This window comes from Bubalus bubalis, chromosome 8, assembly GCF_019923935.1.
Source record: "Bubalus bubalis isolate 160015118507 breed Murrah chromosome 8, NDDB_SH_1, whole genome shotgun sequence".
Lineage (NCBI taxonomy): Eukaryota > Metazoa > Chordata > Mammalia > Artiodactyla > Bovidae > Bubalus > Bubalus bubalis.
Window position 1 is genome coordinate 117555996 of NC_059164.1, and position 20986 is coordinate 117576981.

Sequence of the window (20986 nt, forward strand, 5' to 3'; positions counted from 1 at the left end):
ATAATGCCATCCAAACATCTCATCCTCTGTTGCCCCACCCCCTCTCCTCCTGCCCTCAAACTATTCCAGAAACAGGGTCTTTTTCCATGAGTCAGCTCTTTACATCAGGTGGCCAAAATATTAGAGCTTCAGTTTCAGCGTCAGTTCTTCCAATGAATATTCAGGGCTGATTTCCAGGATTGACTGGTTTGATCACTTCACTATCCACGGTATTTCAAGAGTATTTCAGCACCACAGTTCAAAAGTATCAATTCTTTAGCTCTCAGCCTTCTTTACAGTTCAATTCTCCTAGAAAAACCATAGCTTTGGCTATACAGACCTTTTTCGACAATGTCACGTCTCGGCTTTTTATTGTGCTGCCTAGGTTTTTCATAGCTTTTCTTCCAAGAAGCAAGCATCTTTTAATTTCATACCTGCAGTCATTTGAAAAGGCACGAGACCCAGAATAGCCAACACAACACTAAAGAAGAATAAAGTTCAAGCACTACCCCTCCCAACTGAAAGACTACATTATAAAGCTATAGCAACCAAGGCAATGTGGCATTGGTGAAAGAGTGGACAGATAAGTGGAACAGAATAAAGAGCCCAGGGGAAAAAGGGATCTCAACACAGACCTTGTTTCTTTCACAAACACTAACTTCAAACAGATAATACACCTAAATGTAAAATGCAAAACTATAAAATGCCTAGAAGATAAACTGTGAGAACATCAAGGTGACCTTGGCTTTGGCAATGACTTTTTACTCACAATACCAAAACCACGATCCATGAAAGAAAACAAATTTTAAAGATGGACCTCATTAAAATTTAAAATCCTGTTTTGTTAAAAGTGCTATTGTTCAGTTGCTCAGTTGTGTCCAACTCTTTGCAACCCCATGGTCTGCAGCACACCAGGCTTCCCTGTCTTTCACTGTCTCCTGGAGTTTGCTCAAAAACATGTCCATTGAGTCAGTGATGCCATCCAACCATCTCATCCTCTGTTGCCCCCTCTCCTCCTGCCCTCAAACTGTCCAGCATCAGGGTCTTTTCCAGATGAAAAAGACAAGACACAGACTGGGAGGAAACTTTTGCAAAATTCATATCTGATAATGGACTTGTATTCAAAATATACAAAGAACTTTTACCACTCAACATAAGAAGGTATCTTAATTTTTTAACGGGCAAAAAATCTAAACAGATACCTCACCAAAGTAAATACATAGACAGCAAATAAAGACAATGAAGATGTTCAGTATCACATGTCATAAGGAAACTACAAATTAAAACAAAAATGAGATGCTATTACACACTTATTAAAATGCCTAAACTTCAAATAACTTACCATATCAAGTACTGATAAGGATGTGGAGCTAGTGAGGATTCAAAAAGTACACTTTGGAAGACTGGCAGCTTCTTACAAAGCTAAGCAACGTCTTCATTTAATCCAGCAATTTGAATGAGTTGAAAACTTATGTCTACACAGAAGCTTGTACACAAATGTTTACAACAGCTTTATTCATAATCACTGAAACTACCAAAGCGTCCTTCCAGAGATGAGCAGCAAACAGACTATGGTCTGTCAGACAGTGGCGTATGCTCAGCAGTAAAAGGAAATGAGGCATCAAACATAGAAAGACATGAAGGAAACCCACATGCATGTTGCTAGGTTAAAGAAGCCGATCTGAAAAGGCTGTACTCTGCATGAGTCCAGCTCTATGAGATTCTGGAAAAGACAAAACGACAGACGGTACAAGATCAGTGGTCGCCCGTTACTAGCATCCTGCACTTGTATGCTGCATCTGTCCCAGAGGACCAAGCGGTGTTGATACATTCTGATTAGCTGAAGTGTATAGTTTTAAGAATTCACATCTCTTTTTGCATAGTTGTAAAGGTTTTCACAACTGCACCACATCATGTCCACGATTACAGTATCACTCAGAGAATCTCATTACCGTAAAAATCTCTCCCTACCTTCTTTGTACTGCCTGTCATTTTGCCTTTTCCAGAATTTCAAGATGTTTACGGTTTTACGGTTTACGAATTCTTAAAACTACACACTTCAGCTAATCAGAATGCATCAACATTGGTTGGTCGTTTGGGACAAATGCAGCATACAAATGCAAGATATTAATAACGGGAAACTGTAAAGAAATGGCACCCACTCCAGTACTCGTGCCTGGAAAATCCTGTGGACGGAGGAGCCTGGTGGGCTGCAGTCCATGGGGTCGCCAAGAGTCGGACACGACTGAGCGACTTCACTTTCACTTTTCACTTTCATGCATTGGAGAAGGAAATGGCAACCCACTCCAGTGTTCTTGCCTGGAGAATCCCAGGGACCGGGGAGCCTGGTGGGCTGCCGTCTATGGGGTCGCACAGAGTTGGACACGACTGAAGCGACTTAGCAGCATATGCTCTGTATTATATGCTTAATTTGTCTATAAATTTCATTAAGTAAATAAAATTTATTAATTAAAAAAAGTATCTGGATTTGATCAGGATTGAGTCCACATTGAATATATCAAAGCATCAGCTGATTCAACTTTCAGAGAAACTGTGTGGTCGATGCAGTGGTTAGAAACCAGCACGCATTTCTCTTCCAGGCTACTGTGGAGTTTACACGAGAAATCTGGCATTTGTAATGCTTTTAATGGGCTTCCCTGGTGGCTCAGATGGGAAAGAATCCGCCTGTAATGCGGATGACCTGGGTTCGATCCCTGGGTTGGGAAGATCCCCTGGAGAAGGGAAACGCTACCCATTCCAGTATTCTGGCCTGGAGAATTCCGTGGACTGTCTGGTCCATGGGGTTCAAAGAGTCGGACACCACTGAGCGACTTTCACTTCACTTCATTAGGGCAGAAAAATCACAGATGTCTGAGCAGAGTTGGTACTTGCAAACTCCCGTGAGTAAGCATAATTGCCCTTGAACGGTTTGTAAAGAGTCTGGTGCAGGAGAATCACAGAGCAGTGGGCATGAATGTCTTTATCATGTCAGCCATTGCATCGTAACAGGACACTCCTCTTCCCCAAAGTGACAAATCGATTCTAAATATATTGGATTCAACAACAAAGAATGAATTTGCTCCATTTTCTGTTCAGAAAACAAGTTTTTAAAGGAGCTCTTTGGCTGTGTGAGTGGCTTTAAATTATAGGCAAGGCGCTGAAACACGGCGACCCCTCTCCCACCGCCACCCGCCCCGGCATAGGAGATCTTGTCACGAGTGTCTCTCGCTATTTTGACATTAACAGGAATGATGCAATCACTGTACTCTTGTCACAGATACAAAAATACAGATATGCCTTTGGCCAGAAGGAATGAACTAACTCAGCCTAAGCTCTTTTTCATTTCTTTATTACAAACAAAACAGAACTCTTGTATAATCTCTAGGAAAACGAGTATTTTAGAAAGTTCCCCCACTGGTGTAACTGAGCCTTTACAAGGTAGCTGCTGCAGGACTCGGAGAGATTGGAAAATTTCCAACAATTGCTGGACCTCACATATTGCAAAATACAGGAAAAGACTTAGTTATTTGGAAAAAAGACTTGGGTGGAGGCAAAATAAGAATTAGTAATAAATCTAGAAATAGTAGAAAGTTAAAGGCGATACTAAAGATTCAGAGAAATATATTGAAGGAAAGGCATTTTTTGGTGACGGTTAAAACTGAAAGCTATCCATAAATTAAAGGTGGATTCTGCGCCACTGTTCTTCACTCTGCAGGTTTATTTTCGGCATTAAGGACAGTGCTAAGAGAGGCCGGAGGGGAATATGCATCGAGTGGGACTAAGATATTCTGCAGGCAACAAAGGAGAAATGTGAGAGCACTAACATTGAATACGCGAGGGTGAGGAGGAGGTTAAACTAGAAAGAACCACTCTGATCCTGCCTAGTGCCCATCGGCACAGAGTCCGCAGCCTTGGCAGACGGGCAAACTTCATCTGTGTGGACCAAACGTACTGAGAACCCAGACTCTCCCACCACTAGTGTCCAACAGCTTGTCTGCAGTAATAGTGGAAAAGCCTCATTCTCAACCAGGAGACAAAGTCCAAATGCCAACTGTCATAGCTGGATATTTCCCTGTGTGGCCGAGAAGAACACGCCTGTCTCCACACCACTCTCACCTCTGTGCTCAGTCACGCTGGCTCTGCACGTCTGTAAAAGGACATTGACTACAGCCTGAAATATACACAGGGCCCTTTCTCAATGCTCTGCCTCCCAGGCTTGACCTTTCCATTTAAGGAGAGAGAAAAATGTGCAGGACAGAAAATACCAATTATCTTGCTGGAGATTCAAAGGAACATTGTGAACAAAGGATTCTGGCACCAAGAAGTATGCAACAAGCCCCTCCTCTTTGGGTTAAAAAATAAGATGCCTCAATGCTAATTTGGGCAAAATGGTTTTCTGGGACACTAGTCTGCCATCTTGTCTGTCTGTTGGCTGACCAAATAAAGTCACTATCCCCTTGACCCAACAACTGGTCTGTGGATTTATTTGACTGTCAGGCTGTGAGCAGTACATGCTTGGACTCAGGAATACCTGCATTGCTCCTACACAGACAAAATATAGTATATGATTCCCCCATCATATAAATGCTTTCCATCAAAGAGCCAGCCCTTCCCGTCCTTGGCTGCCCGTCCTTTGAGGCGTGTGGGCACCATCACCCCTCTCTTCACAGTGTTTATGCCCGGATCTCTGAACTACAGCCCCACACACAGGAGGCTTCCTTCTTCGGTGCGTGGAGAACAGAGCACAGCACACTTACTGCAGGTACATCCGCGTCTTCTCTCCGCATCTAAGCAGAGCAACCAGCCTCAGCCTGTCCTCTCCACCCGCATCTCATCTCCTCCCCAGTGTCTTCTCCTCAGGCCATTCCCAGAACATCCAGTTCATGCTTCTGAAATTCTAAGACATTAATAACGCAAGTGGAAGCAGAGAGGGTAGGGCGTCCCCAGAGAAAGAGAACCAGACATGGCTTTCTAGACATAAGAGAAGCCATTTTTGGTCTAAGCCATTTTGAGATCTAAGCCTGGCCACAGTGCTTGCCCTTGAATAGGTCTCAGTCATTAATGATATTAAAGCAAATGAAGAAACACAGAACCAAAGAAGATGCAATCAATAAACACTAGTTCACCAATAAAACAGAGTCCGAGTTCCCCCTAAAGGGGTGGAGGTAACAATCTGATACAACCACTGTTGTTCAGGCACTCAGTCATGTCTGACTCTCTGCAGCCCACGGACTGTAGCCCCCCTGGCTCCTCTGTCCATGGCATTCTCCAGGCAAGAATACTGGAGTCAGGTGCCACTTAAAACCACTGAGTCCTGCAGGAATTAAGGCCCACCCCCACCCCCAAGTACAGAATAGAATGATGATGTTGACCCTTTAAGACCAAGACTTTGATAAACTAAAACTTGGACTCTGTTGACCTTCACCCCAATGCAATGCTGAATTCTCCTCTGCTCAGGCCCCTTCACGAATGTGCATGTGAAGTGAAAGTCGCTCAGTCGTGTCTGACTCTTTGCAACCCTATGGACTATACAGTCCAAGGAATTCCCCAGGCCAGAATACTGGAGTGGGTAGCCTTTCCCTTCTCCAGGGAATCTTCCCAACCCAGGGATTGAACCCAGGTTTCCTGCATTGCAGGCAGATTCTTTACCAGCTGAGCCACCAGGGAAGCCGAATTCATGAATGTGCATGTACCTTAGCTTAAAACTTCCCCAACTTGGCTGTTCTGCCTTGGGAAAGATCCCCAGGGTTCTCACTTGCTGCAAGTAACCATTCCTTCCTTCTCCCTCTCTTTGGCTTGGTTGTGTCTTTTGGCTCAACATCCACCAAAAAGTGAACCTGGTTTTCAGGTGACATGAGTGCTTATATAAAAGGCATTGGACAATACTGCAGAGAACGTACTCAGGGGGGTTTCAAAGGATGCAAACACAGTCACATAAGGCAATTTTTAAGCCTATCTTTACACAAACAAACAAAGACACTGGAAGCCTAACAAACTATAAATCACTGATAAAAGGTTTCTCGGAGTGAGGCAGGTGGATTATACATGTTATTGAACCTTTCTCATCCATAAATGTTGCATTTTGAAGATGAATACAAGACAGTATCTGAAAGAGAGGTGAGATATGTGGTCCTCATAATGTCTTAAAATATCAACCACATCAGCTATGCTTTTTGTCAAGAATTACAAAGTAACAATTGCAAGGCTAAATTTTTAAGCAAGTTCAGTTCAGTTCAGTCGCTCAGTCATGTCCGACTCTTTGCGACCCCATGAATCGCAGCATGCCAGACCTCCCTGTCCCTCACCAACTCCCGGAGTTCAGTCAGACTCACGTCCATCGAGTCAGTGATGCCATCCAGCCATCTCATCCTCTGTCATCCCCTTCTCCTCCTGCCCCCAGTCCCTCCCACCATCAGAGTCTTTTCCAATGAATCAACTCTTCACATGAGGTGGCCAAAGTACTGGAGTTTCAGCTTCAGCATCATTCCTTCCAAAGAAATCCCAGGGCTGATCTCCTTCAGAATGGACTGGTTGGATCTCCTTGCAGTCCAAGGGACTCTCAACAGTCTTCTCCAACACCACAGTTCAAAAGCATCAATTCTTCGGTGCTCAGCCTTCTTCACAGTCCAACTCTCACATCCATACATGACCACAGGAAAAACCATAGCCTTGACTAGACGGACCTTTGTTGGCAAAGTGATGTCTCTGCTTTTCAATATGCTATCTAGGTTGGTCATAACTTTCCTTCCAAGGAATAAGCGTCTTTTAATTTCATGGCTGCAGTCAGGTGTTCTATGTCACTAAGAAGAAAGACCCATTTCCTTAGGATAGAAAACACACAGATAGTAAAACAGTCCTGAAAGCGGAAACACTTGGACGGAGTGAAGGAATTTTTTAAAATGGGAATTTTCCTTAGATGTTGAAGTTTAAAAACAACAAATACCTTAAAATTTATATAAAGATTATTGCTGCTGCTGCTAAGTCGCTTCAGTCATGTCGGACTCTGTGCGACCCCATAGATGGCAACCCACCAGGCTCCCCCATCCCTGGGATTCTCCAAGCAAGAACACTGGACTGGGTTGCCATTTCCTTCTCCAATGCATGAAAGTGAAAATTGAAAGTGAAGTCATGTCTGACTCATCGCAACCCCATGGACTGCAGCCTACCAGGCTCCTCCGTCCATGGGATTTTCCAGGCAAGAGTGGGTTGCCATTGCCTTCTCCGGATATAAAGATTAGCAGGCACTGTACTAAGAAGTTCACATACATATGTTGTTTTAGCCTCATCCATACAAGCATGGGATTCTCCAGGCACGAATACTGGGTGGGTTGTCACGCCCTCCTCCAGAGGATCTTCAGGACCCGGGGACTGAACCCACGTCGCTTACGCCTCCTGCATTGGAAGGCGGGTTCTTCATCACTAGTGCCACCCGGGAAGCCCTGTGTTAACCTCACCAGAGCCCTAAAGTGGCAACAGTATACCTATTTATCCTCAGAACTCTTCCCATGACAAGTAACAGAAAACCAGACCTCAACTGCCTGAAGCTTAAAGGGAAGTTATTCACTCAGGTTAACTGGAAAGACTCAGAGTTGGGTTAAAGCCCCTTCAGGACTTAAACTACCTCACCAGGGCTTGGACTCTGTCCAAATCTATGGCACACAATCTCCTTCTGAGGTTCAGGACAGCCCCCAACAGCTTCCGGCTCTCACCTAGTGAGAAGACAGCCAACACAGCTGCAGCTTCTCTCTTTCCTTGTTCCTGCACGCAGCAGGAAGAATAAAGGCATTTTCCCGTTGCTCCCACAAGTAGACAGAGTCCATCTGATCGGACCCGCTCCATACTATGCTCATGCCAATTGTAAGTCACTGTGGCCAGGACACCAAGACTTTTTGCTGAGCTGAGGCTGGTCGTATGCTCCATCCCAGGACACCTGATGGAGCAGGGCTCATGGATGCTGAGGGGAGGAATAAGAAATGCCCCCTTTATGTACAGAACCCAAAAGTAAGACCTACCTGATTGATCCCAAAGCTCTGGTGCGCTCTCCTCTGTGCTGGAGGGACACTCCAGTTACAGAACAAAAGGTTCTCAGACCAGTGACCCTGCCTTGTCTCCGAGCCCAATCACCAATCGGAATGTCAATCAAGGTTACAGTGTTTGTTGGAAAAGCTTCCAATAGTATGTGAAGATTAATACAATTCACTTCATTATGAATTTAATTTGGCTTTACCTAAACATTTTAGCTGTTTTTAGTCAGTTTCTACAAGCTTCCAAACAAGAGTGGCCACCTTACAAAATTTAATTCCACTAGGAAAAAAATCACTGCAGATGGTGACTGCAGCCTTGAAATTAAAAGACACTTACTCCTTGGAAGGAAAGTTATGACCAACCTAGACAGCATATTCAAAAGCAGAGACATTACTTTGCCAACAAAGGTTCGTCTACTCAAGGCTATCAGAGAAGGCAACGGCACCCCACTCCAGTACTCTTGCCTGGAAAATCCCACGGACGGAGGAGCCTGGTGGGCTGCAGTCCATGGGGTCCCTAACAGTCAGACACTACTGATCGACTTCACTTTCACTTTTCACTTTCCTGCATTGGAGACGGAAATGGCAACCCACTCCAGTGTTCTTGCCTGGAGAGTCCCAGGGACGGGGGAGCCTGGTGGGCTGCCGTCTATGGGGCTGCACAGAGTCGGACATGACTGAAGCGACTTAGCAGCAGCGGTCAAGGCTATGGTTTTTCCTGAGGTCATGTATGGATGTGAGAGTTGGACTGTGAAGAAGGCTGAGCGCTGAAGAATTGATGCTTTTGAACTGTGGTGTTGGAGAAGACTCTTGAGAGTCCCTTGGACTGCAAGGAGATCCAACCAGTCCATTCTGAAGGAGATCAGCCCTGGGATTTCTTTGGAAGGACTGATGCTAAAGCTGAAACTCCAGTACTTTGGCCACCTCATGTGAAGAGTTGACTCACTGGAAAAGACTCTGATGGTGGGAAGGATTGGGGGCAGGAGGAGAAGGGGACGACAGAGGATGAGGTGGCTGGATGGCATCACGGACTCGATGGACGTGAGTCTAACTGAACTCCGGGAGTTGGTGATGGACAGGGAGGCCTGGCGTGCTGCGATTCATGGGGTCGCAAAGAGTCGGGCACGACTGAGCGGCTGATCTGAACTGAAGAAAAAAAATCTTCAATGAAGCTTCTAATTGTCTTGTTTCATCAATATAATACCATTCATTCCCATGTTACATCACTAACGTGGCCTTCAACAATCAACGATCTATTTCCAACCAACTTGGTAAGTTCTTTAGACCTCGCTTTCAGAGGAGTGGAGAAAAAAGGGACTATTTGCATTTTGTATATTGTCTCTGTACTTTCAGCTGAACTTCATTTGAATAAAAGTTGAAATAGTACAACTGAGTCAGTGTCTCACAAGCTTCTGTTGGTCGCCGGGTTGGGCCAGAGTGCGGCGTTAAGTACTGGATCCAAGCTCACCTCTAACGACTAAAAAGCCAAAGACATGTACAAAACAGTGGTTTTCGGACGCTGGACAACGGGTAGTGGCGTGATGTGATGCTTAGAGAAGGGAAACCAGGGGGGCCCAGGCGAGTCCAAGCCATAACCGAGTCAAGGCGGCGGCCCGGCGGCCCGGGGCAGGCGGGCTCCAGGAACCGCGCGGGGCGCGTGGGAAGAGAGCCGCGGACAGAGCGCCCCGGGCCGGGCCGCACGCCAGCCCGTCCCTCGCGACCCTGCGCCCCGCGCTCCACCCGCACGCCTGCGCGCGCGCCGCGCCCCCGAGCGAGGGCCGGGCGAGCGAGCACGCGCGGCGCGGCCTGTGCAGCGCGCGGCCGACGAGCGCGCGCGGTAAGAGAGCCCCGCCCAGTCATAGTGGGCGCTCGGCGGGGCCGGCGAGCATGCGCGATGCGGCTGCAAGCGGGGCGGGACCGGCGAGCATGCGCAGTGTGGCAGAGCCGCGGCGGGCCTCCGGAAAGCGGCTCCCGGCCCCGGGAGGCACGAGGCTGATGAGCATGCGCGCTGGTGCTAGCCTGGTGCGACGGCGGTTGCTAGGCAACGGCGAGCCGCGTCGGTGGAGGGCTCCGGCCGCGGTGGGCGTTGCGGCAGGCGGGGTGGATTGCGCTGCAGATGTGGTCTCCGGTAGGGAACGCGGGAAGGAAGGGAAGGGGACGCCCTGCGAGCGAAAGCGGTTAGCACTGTCCCCAGGACAGCCCACCTGCTCCGCGGCCATCCCTTGGGAGGGCCTGAAGGGTCAGTGCTTGAGAATCCGTTACTGAAACCCTTCACCTGTACAGTTGACCCTTGAACTCAGAGTGAACTGCCGAGTCCTCCCGTGTGCTGTGTGCGGATGTTCTTCAATAAATAACGTGCTACAGCGCCGTATCCTCCCTGGAGGAGGACAGGAGGTGGTGGGGTGGGCTCCTGGGGCTTGAGCGTCCTGGGGACTTGGTCAAACCATTGGTACCCAGGGACCCGAGGACGTCATTTTACATCTGTCTCTGTGCTTCTGGCCAACCTAGGTGCAGTCTCATCAAAAACGTAAAACAAGGGATTCCTGAGTTATAAAACGTAATAAGACAGTGTCCAATTGTCTTTTAAAAATTGGGTTTCTCTTGTATGCCTGTGTTTTTAACTAGCGTGTCTATAAATTAGCTTAAAGTCACTTAGACAAATTGGTAACTAATTCCTTTGGCACCGCAGTAGTGGTTTTTTGTTACCAAGTCCTACATCTTTTAACTAATTGTTAACAATGGAATTTACAAAGAAAGAATATTCGTATTAATTTTAGCTCTAAATACTGGGTAAGGATTAACTTTCTAGCCCTACCATTGCCACAGACTAATTATATAATTTTGGAGGAGTCAGTAATCTCTGGGTATGTTTTCTCATTTTAAAATGAAGTTAGTGTGTGCGCGTGCGTGTGTGTGCACACGTGCGAGCTCAGTTGCCTCCGACTCTTTGCGACCCAAAATGAAGTTGGACTATACCTCAAAAAAATGAAATTGGACTAAATACTTGAAAATAGTTTCTAATGCTGAAATTTAATGACACTATAGGACTTACAAGGGGCACCATTTTTAAAAGCTCTTATCCTGATGTTAATCACAATGGCTTACACGAGATAAAACTGCCAACTGCAGATGGTTGGCTGTGATTATTAAACAATTTTTAGGGTGATGTAAACTGTGCTCTGCTAGGTTGTGGGCGTTTTGAAAGTAGGAGATGCTGGTAGTGATCTTTCAGCATTTTAAATGTCTTCTGCCATTTCTCCAGCCTAGACTGTTGTGATGAAACATTGGAAGGAAACTTCCTTCATGCTTCTCTTGATGCCGGAATGTAAGGGGAATGAGGTTGCCATAGAAACGGTCACCTCACTTCTAGGGGATCTTGGCAGCAGCTGCTGCTGCTGCTGCTGCTAAGTCGCTTCAGTCGTGTCCAACTCTGTGCGACCCCATAGACGGCAGCCCACCAGGCTCTCCCGTCCCTGGGATTCTCCAGGCAAGAACACTGGAGTGGGTTGCCATTTCCTTCTCCAATGCAGGAAAGTGAAAAGTGAAAGTGAAGTCGCCCAGTCGTGTCCGACTCCTAGCGAACCCATGGACTGCAGCCTATCAGGCTCCTCTGTCCATGAGATTTTCCAGGCAAGAGTACTGGAGTGGGGTGCCATCGCCTTCTCCGTAGCCCTGACTTTTCTCATTCTACATTTCTCACTGGACACTCTCCTTAGGAAGTTCATACTGTGGACTAACTGGATGTAGGTGTCCATCCTGAGACACACATGAGGGATTACTTCCTTTCTCCTCTTACAGTCAGGCCCTCAATACTGGTCCCTAGATGACTTCAACAGGGTACTGTCTGTCCCCACCCCAGTGTATTTTGGTCTCTTGTCTTCTCAGATGGTAAAGAATCATAAGATATACCCTTGTCTAAAAACTGACAGGATCAATTCCGAATTCTTCCTCCAGCTTTGAAGGGAATTGGGCTGTGTCATTTAATCATGACAGTCCTGCATGGAAAGTGCTGTGTGTGTGTCTTGAGATGGGAAAGCAGACTCACATATGCTACATATTTTGCAAACAGAGCAAGACTGGAACCTGGCTCACATTCTGTAGTCTGTACCCTCGGTAGGGCGAAGTCACAGAGTGCTCCTCCTCCATCCCAGGGCATCCACTGTTCCCTTCTCCTCTGAAATGCAAACCGCTGCTGAGTTCTAGAGCACTTTGCTTTCCTCATGCTTTGGGCAGCATGTTCATCGCCCGCTCTCTGTCCTTCAAATCCCAGGTATAGTATTATCTCTTTAAGAGGCTTCCCCAAAGTCTCAGATGGTAAAGATTCTGCAATGCAGGAGACCCAGGTTCGATCCCTGGATCAGGAACATCCCCTGGAGAAGGAAATGGCAACCCACTTGAGTATTCAAGCCTGGGAAATCCCATGATCAGAGGAGCCTGGTGGGCTACAGTTCATGGGGTTGCAAAAAGTCACAGCAACTAACACTTTGACTTTTCAAGAAGCATTTAGCTTACATTCTCTGATCTTTTAGTCTGAAATTTTGTTGTATTCACACATGATATCACTATATTTAGCAATGGATTGTTCTCGTTCACATTAATATGTTTCCCCCAACTCACTGGAGAACTGCTTGAGGACAGGGCCTGATCCAGATGCAACTGGCTTGAATTCCTCCAAGACCAGACCGCGGAGCGTGGGCTGTGCTGGTAGGCGGTCCTGTCCTTCACCATCGGTTAGACCCTCAGTTGATCTCTTCCCCATAAACTTCACCAGATGTTTTATGCACACTCCAGCTTTGACTTTCTGTTGACTTTTTTGCAGTAGAAGAATTAAAGGACTGGGATATGAAATGAAGATATAATTTGATACAGCCCAGCAACAGCTTCTCCTGAATCAGCATGTTAAGGAATAAGGTACACAATCCTGTTTAAAACCCAGACATTGTTTCGCTCATGAATATGTTTTAATTCAGCTCTTTGACGGGATAAAAATGGTTTGCAAACCCTGCATCAGTGAGGCGCTGCCAGCCGTAGTGCTCGGTGCGAGCATTTCTTAGCTGCAGAGCAATTTTATTTTGTAAAAGTTTTCACCAAAGAAACATGCACTTAAATGCAAGGTTCTCTGTAGTATAACAGAAACAAGCTTTGCCTAATCTAATGATAGTGAAACAATGTGCTCGGGCATGCACAGCTTTTATAGATCAGAATGTATTTATTCTTGTTATGATTAAGGCCTTAGTAATTAAGTGAAAAGATGTTACTGTGTCGTTAACATAAATGGGACTGGCCTTTGGTCCCCCGACTTGGGTAGCGATCCGTGCAGCATTCTTTACTGCTGGATCTGGTATGCCATCAAGGTCGAGTATTAAAGTGTAAGCTTTCTTGTAAATGAGCCATTAGATAATGTAACTGTGAGGCTTTTTCCCTGCTTTTAGGGTCATTCCTCTAAACAGGATAACTTGGCATTCACTGCAGTGGCCTTACAAGATCACATTGTACATGACCTTCAACTTCAGAACCTTTCAGTAGCAGATTATTCTAAGACAAAGGTACCAAAGACAGAGAACAGATCCAAATCTCTAAAAAGAAATGCAAAGGCAACAATAGATACTGGACTTAAGAAAACCACACAAGGTGGCCCTAAAGCGGAAGACCCAGAAAAAGACTATGTTCTTGATCCAAAGCCACCACCATTAACTTTAGGTAAGTCTGATCTCATCACTCTTATTTTGACTTACTAGAGCTAAAGAATCGAGTTGAGATGAATAGTACCATTTTCTTTGATTCAGAAATTATTTTAATTTATAGTCTTACAGAAAGATACGTGTGTGCTAAAGTTTAAAAACAGTGGTGGGGACAGTTGGAGCAAAAACTAAAGATAGTAATGATAAATGAAAGTTGCTTGATCGTGTCTGACTCTTTGTGACCCCATGGACTAAACAGTCCATGGAATTCTCCAGGCCAGAATACTGGAGTGGGTAGCCTTTCCCTTCTCCAGGGGATCTTCCCAACCCAGGGATCAAACCCAGGTCTCCCACATTGCAAGTGGATTCTCTACCAGCTGAGCCACAAGGGAAGCCCAGTAATGATAAGTAGAGCAAGAATAAGTAAGAGGAGAATAAAGTAAATATCCATTAATCTACAGTGATAGAAATAAATCATTGAATAAATAATAGGAAAGACTCTTTCTTACAGTCGATTAACAGCTATTAAATATAGTAGATAGGGGCTAGAAATAGGAAATCACCATCTGGCCAAGACCACAATGATAAAAAGCAGCCACATCACTTTGCCGACAAAGGTCCGTATAGTCAAAGCTATGGTTTTTCCAGCAGTCATGTACAGATGTGAGAGTTGGACCATAAAGAAGGTGGCAGCCAAAGAATTGGTGCTTTCTAACTGTTTTTCTGGAGAAGACTCTCAAGAGTCCTTTGGACTTCAAGGAGATCAAACCAGTCAGTCCTAAAGGAAATCAACCCTGAATATTCATTGGAAGGACTAACGTGAAGCTCCATGATGCGAAGAGTCGACTCATTAGAAAAGACCCTGATGCTGGGAAAGATTGAGGACAGGAAGAGAAGGAGACAACAGAGGGTGAGATGGTTGGATGGCAACACCGACTCAATGGGAGAAAGTGAAGGACAGGGAAGCCTGGTGTGCTGCAGTCCACGCGGTCACAAAGAGTCCGCCGTGACTTGGTGACTGAACGACAAGCACAGGGATGACGGCGGTACCCGGATGCGGGAACCAGCGGGGAGTGGCGCTGAGGCGCGGGCCTGGGCACAGCCTCAGAGCGTCGCCCCAGGGGTGTGCTCACTGCACAGAGAAAGCGGCGGCACCTTTACCGCGTGAAGAAGTCTGGGGCCAGGCTCTCAGAAGGGCGCAGGCCCCTCCTAGACATTCCCACCAGAGAAGCATCTCTCAGTCTGCTCTGAGGACACATCAGTTGACCCAGAAGGAGGTTCCTGGCTGGGGCTCCACAGAAGCATCAAGAGAAGCAAATAAAGACCGAGGTGCAAAGCCAGGTCCTGAGGGGCCAAAGGGGCAGCCAGCTGAGCACATGTGGAATTGGGGCAGAGCAGAGGCTTCAGTGAGACTAGAAGGACGCCCAGTGGGGCGGACACATGAATCAACAGCGCTGGATCAACAGGCCGAGCTGGATGGGACCACGCGCTCAGGTCCCATGACACGTTAGCATCTGGGGAGGCCCAGGGCAAGGCGCGTGAGGCTCCTTTACACGGCTTTACAGTGTTTACAGACAAGTCCAAGCTATTGTAAGCTGCAAACTTAGGAACAGAAAAGGTTTTATATATTTATTTTCATTTTTTGCAAGGGAGTGCAGATCCAGCCATGCACCCAGGAGGAGGCTGGTGAACATCAGCCAGCTTCCGCCATAAATTCACAGGGTTAAGAGGATTTGTCCCTGCAGTTCCCTCATAGCTCGTTGGTAAATCATCTGCCTGCGATGCAGGAGATCCAGGTTCGATTCCTGGGTCAGGAAGATCCCCTGGAGAAGAAAATGACAACCCACTCCAGTACTCTTGCCTGGAGAATCCCATGGATGGAGGAGCCTGGCAGGCTACAGTCCACGGGGTCGCAAAGAGTTGGACACGACTGAGCGACTTCACCACCACCACCAAAGAACAGAGGAAGGATGTTCTTGACGGAGACAGAGGCACACGCAGGGCTCTGAAGCAAGGCAGCTCGGGTGCCTGAGTTGCTGAAAGGAGAGTGAGCTGGGGCCTGGTGAGGGTGGGGCAGAAGGGGAGACTGGGGAGAACCGGGAGGGGCCGATTAGGAGAGGGGTTGTGGTGTAGAACTTCTGTTGTGATGAAATATATCAAGTTTACCACTTCAGCCATGTTTAAGCATGTCGTTCAGTGGCAGTAAGTGCACTCCCACTGCCCAGCGGTCATCGCTGCTGTCCATCTCCACAATGCCTTCATCCCCCCAGACTCTGCCCACTTACACACTCCCAGCCCCTCTCCCCACCTTGGCAACCACGAGTTTCCTCTCTGTCTCTCAGAATCCGACCACTTTGGCTCAGTCATTTAATATCCGTCCTTTTGTGTCTGGCCCGTTGCTCTCGGCGTAAGGTCTTCAGGGTTCTTCGCTCTGGCAGTTGCAGCAGTATCAGAGCCTCCTCCTCGTTTAGGCCCAAACACGACCCGCCTGCCGGCACACAGCACGCCTGTCCGTTCCGTCGGCGGACACTTGAGTTGTTTCCTCTTTCAGTTACCGTGTATGGTGCTGCCAGGAAGCTTTTTGTACAAATACCTGTTTGAGTCTCCACTTTCCATTCTTTGGGGCATGTGCCAAGAAAAGGAATGGCTGGACCGTGTGGTAATTCTATATTTAATTTTTTGAGGAACCGCCATAAAATTTTTTAAATGATGCTGGGCCTGGAGAGGAGGTTTGCTGGGGACCTGGTGGCAGAGCTACAGGAAAAGCAACTACTAAAATATTCACCCGAGCACTTCTTTGTTGCTGGGATGGACAAATATTTTCCCACCAGTTTCTGGTGGTTCCTGAGTGTCCTACTCCCTTATTGGGAAGAGATATACTCACTAAACTGGGGAACCACCCTTGTGATGGGAAGTTTTTCAGCCCCTAGAGCTCTACAGCTCCTGGTTACTACTGAAGAACCCATTACACCTTCAATATAGAGGGACCAAAAACTATGGGAAGACAAAATTAACCCCCAGGTGTGGGACCAGGGGACTCTTGGACGAGCCCACCAAGCTGAACCGGTCATCACTGTCCTCCGAGATCCCACTCGGTTCCCTAACTGGAAACAATATCCTCTCAAAAGAGAGGCCTGGGAGGGACTACAGCCTTTAATAAATAAAGTCCTTGCTTGTGGGCTATTGGTCCGCACCAACTCGCCATGTAACACCCCAATCCTCTCAGTAAAGAAAAAAGACAGAACCTGGTGACTGGTTCAAGATCTCCGGATCATAAATGAAGCTGTAGTCCCCCTCCATCCCACAGTACCCAATCCCTATGTAATCTTGGGAGAAATCCCACCCAATGCCAAGTGGTTTACAGTCTTGGATCTCAAAGATGCATTTTTTTAGCATACCACTGGCTAAAGAATCCCAATACCTTTTTGCCTTTGAGTGGGAAGCCCCAGGAGAAAAACACCAACAGATGACTTGGACAGTATTACCTCAGGGGTTCAGAGATAGCCCCCACCTGTTTGGACAGGCCCTTAGCCGGGATCTCCTAGATCTGGACCTGGACCTAATGGGAAAATATTACAATATGTAGATGACCTACTAATCTGCTCTCCAGATGAGAAAAGCACCCAACAACATGCAATTCAGGTTCTAAACTTCTTGGCAGAAAGGGGATATAAAGTCTCCTGTGCTAAGGCACAGATGGTCGAGACAAAGGTCACTTACCTGGGAGTTCAGATTACACACGGGTCCAGGAGGCTGTCTTCTGATCAGGTACAGTTGCCCTCCCCCACGACTCGAAAACAATTGCGAGCTTTCCTGGGGCTAACTGGTTATTGTAGAATCTGGATACCCAACTAGGGTCTAATTGCCCAGCGCTTATATGAAAGCTTAAAGGGACGAGATGATTCAATCCCACTGATGTGGGGAACTCCTCAAAAGAAGGCAGAGGCTACACTAAGACAGGCCTTAACTCAGGCACCTGCCTTGAGGTTAGATCCAGAAAAAGCATTCCAACTTTATGTCCATGAAAGAGAGGGAATAGCCTTGGGAGTGTTAACTCAAAGGTTGGGATCTGAGCCCCAGCCTGTAGCTTACTTATCCAAGAGGCTCGATCCAACTTCCCGAGGTTGGCCCCCCTGCCTTCGAAATCTTGCAGCTATTGCAATCATGATAGAAGATGCTTTAACACTCTCCTTTGGGGGCAAACTATTTTTACCAGCCACCAAGTAAAACAACTCCTAAATGGGAGAGGCCATTTATGGATGTCTGATCAAAGAATCCTCAGATATCAAGTAATGCTCATGGAAAATCCAGGCCTCGCTATATCCCCTTGTGAGGTTCTTAACCCAGCCACCCTCCTGCCTACCCCCGAGGGCTCTTTCCCCTTTCACTCTTGTCTAGAAAACTTGGACCACTGGACAAAACCCCGAGAGGGATTGTCAGAAGATCCTCTGACCAATCCTGAGGAAATCTGGTACACTGATGGAAGCAGCTTTGTTTTGGATGGAAAAAGAAGAGCCGGGGATGCAGTAGTCTCCAATTTTGAGACCATAGAGGCTAAGCCTCTGCCACCAGGTACTTCAGCCCAATTAGCTGAGCTCAAAAAAGAGTAGCCATTTACACTGACTCCGGGTATTATGCCTTTCTGGTGCTACATGCACATGCGGCTGTTTGGAAAGAAAGGGGCCACTTGACCACCCGAGGGTCCCCAATCAAATATGGTGATCAGATTCTTCGACTCTTGGAGGCAGTCCATCTGCCCACTGATGCTTCAGTCTCCCACTGCAAAGGACACCAAAAAGGGAACACGGAAGTGGCACGAGGGAACCAAGCAGCTGATCAGGCAGCTAGGAGAGCAGCATTACAGAACCATGACCTAATAGGGATTGCCACCCTAGTTCCACAGGCTAATTTGCCAGAAACTCCTTCATATACTGAAGGTGAGACTCTTAAAGCTAAGAGCGAGGGCTTTCAAGAAGATTATATGGGGTGGTTCCAAAAGGAGGGACTCCTTTTTCTGCCTGGGAACCTCCAATGGAAGTTGGTTAACTCCTTACATGCCACTACCCATTTAGGAGAAAAGGCCCTCCAAAGATTACTAGAAAGGTCCTTCAGAGGAACAGGCCTCCAAACAACTATAAGACAGGTGGTCTCCTCTTGTCCCACTTGCCAGTTAAACAACCCCCAAGGAGCTCGAAGACCCCAGCTGGCCCAGCCCGTCCAACGACGTGGGGCCTACCCAGGAGAGGACTGGCAGATGGACTTCACCCAGATGCCAGTTTCTCAAGGGTATAAATACCTATTAGTCATGATAGATACATTCACAGGATGGATTGAAGGCTTTCCCACCCGGACTGAGAAGGCTGAGGAGGTGGTAAAAAACTGCTCCATGAAATCATTCCAAGATTTGGCCTGCCCAGGTCATTCCAAAGTGACAACGGGACATCATTTACTTCTAAGGTCACCCAAGGGGTCTCGAAAGCATTGGGCATTACTTATTATCTCCATTGTGCCTGGAGGCCTCAATCTTCAGGAAAAGTAGAAAGAGCCAATCAATTCTTAAAATCAGATAAAAAAGATAACCCAGGAGACCTCCCTGGGATGGAAGGAGGCTTTACCAATAAGCTCTCCTCTGCACCCGCATTGCCCCTAAGGAACAGGTTGGTCTTAGTCCTTATGAGATGCTATATGGGAGACCTTTTGTTTATGTCAATGACCTTTTCCTAGATCCAGAGGTTCAGACCCTCCAGTCTTATACCGTAGCCATTGGGCAATTCCAACAGGATCTACGCTTGTGGGGTATGAACCAGGACCCAAAAGATTCTAAAGAGTCACCACTATATGCTCCAGGGACTCAAGTCCTAATTAAAGTCTGGAAAGATGGGTCCCCAAAGGCTCAACTCCAGCTCACATGGAAGGGCCCCTACCCTGTAATACTTTCTACCCCCACAGCAGTCACACGCTAGCAAAGTCATGCTCAAAACTCTCCAAGCCAGGCTTCAGCAATATGTGAACCCTGAACTTCCTGATGTTCAAGCTGGTTTTAGAAAAGGCAGAGGAACCAGAGATCAAATTGCTAACATCCGCTGGATCATCGAAAAATCAAGAGAGTTCCAGAAAAACATCTATTTCTGCTTTATTGACTATGCCAAAGCCTTTGACTGTGTGGATCACAATAAACTGTGGAAAATTCTGAAGAGATGGGAATACCAGACCACCTGACCTGCCTCTTAAGAAATCTGTATGCAGGTCAGGAAGCAACAGTTAGAACTGGACACGGAACAACAGACTGGTTCCAAATAGGAAAAGGAGTACGTCAAGGCTGTATATTGTCACCCTGCTTATTTAACTCATATGCAGAGTACATCATGAGAAATGCTGGACTGGAAGAAACACAAGCTGGAATCAAGATTGCCAGGAGAAATATCAGTAACCTCATATATGCAGATGACACCACCCTTATGGCAGAAAGGGAAGAGGAACTCAAAAGCCTCTTGATGAAAGTGAAAGAGAACAGTGAAAAAGTTGGCTTAAAGCTCAACATTCAGAAAACGAAGATCATGGCATCCAGTCCCATCACTTCATGGGAAATAGATGGGGAAACAGTGGAAACAGTGTCAGACTTTATTTTTCTGGGCTCCAAAATCACTGCAGATGGTGACTGCAGCCATGAAATTAAAAGACGCTTACTCCTTGGAAGGAAAGTTATGACCAATCTAGATAGCATATTCAAAAGCAGAGACATTACTTTGCCAGCAAAAGTCCATCTACTCAAGGTTATGGTTTTTCCTGTGGTCATGTATGGATGTGAGAGTTGGACTGTGAAGAAGACTGAGCGCCGAAGAATTGATGCTTTTGAACTGTGGTGTTGGAGAAGACTCTTGAGAGTCCCTTGGACTGCAAGGAGATCCAACCAGTCCATTCTGAAGGAGATCAGCCCTGGGATTTCTTTGGAGGGAATGATGCTGAAGCTGAAACTCCAGTACTTTGGCCACCTCATGTGAAGAGTTGACTCATTGGAAAAGACTCTGATGGTGGGAGGGACTGGGGGCAGGAGGAGAAGGGGACGCCAGAGGATGAGATGGCTGGATGGCATCAACGACTCGATGGACGAGTTTGGGTAGGCTCCGGGAGTTGGTGATGGACAGGGAGGCCTGGCGTGCTGTGATTCATGGGGTCGCAAAGAGTCGGACACGACTGAGTGACTGAACTGACTGACTGAACTGGTGGCGGAGGGCAGCTGGTGGGTGGAGAAGGAGCCAGAGGCCTGCAGGCGGGAGCTGCCCTGTGAAGGGGGAGCCCGGG

General features: G+C 47.0%; 1 protein-coding gene across 3 annotated transcripts in view; it reads left to right on the top strand.

The window, feature by feature from the left end:
- Positions 1-9946: 9946 nt before the first annotated feature.
- The window catches only part of RNF32 (ring finger protein 32), a 38847-nt gene continuing 27807 nt past the window's right edge, over positions 9947-20986 (top strand). For 2 of the 3 annotated variants that reach the window (XM_044947113.2, XM_006061409.4), the window contains exons 1-3: positions 9947-10131; positions 12823-12914; positions 13436-13703. In XM_044947113.2, coding sequence (XP_044803048.2) covers positions 12900-12914; positions 13436-13703 — 283 coding nt within the window. In that variant the 5' untranslated portion in view covers positions 9947-10131; positions 12823-12899. The remainder of the gene's footprint in view (positions 10132-12822; positions 12915-13435; positions 13704-20986) is intronic. The other variant, XM_044947114.2, reaches the window with a different exon arrangement.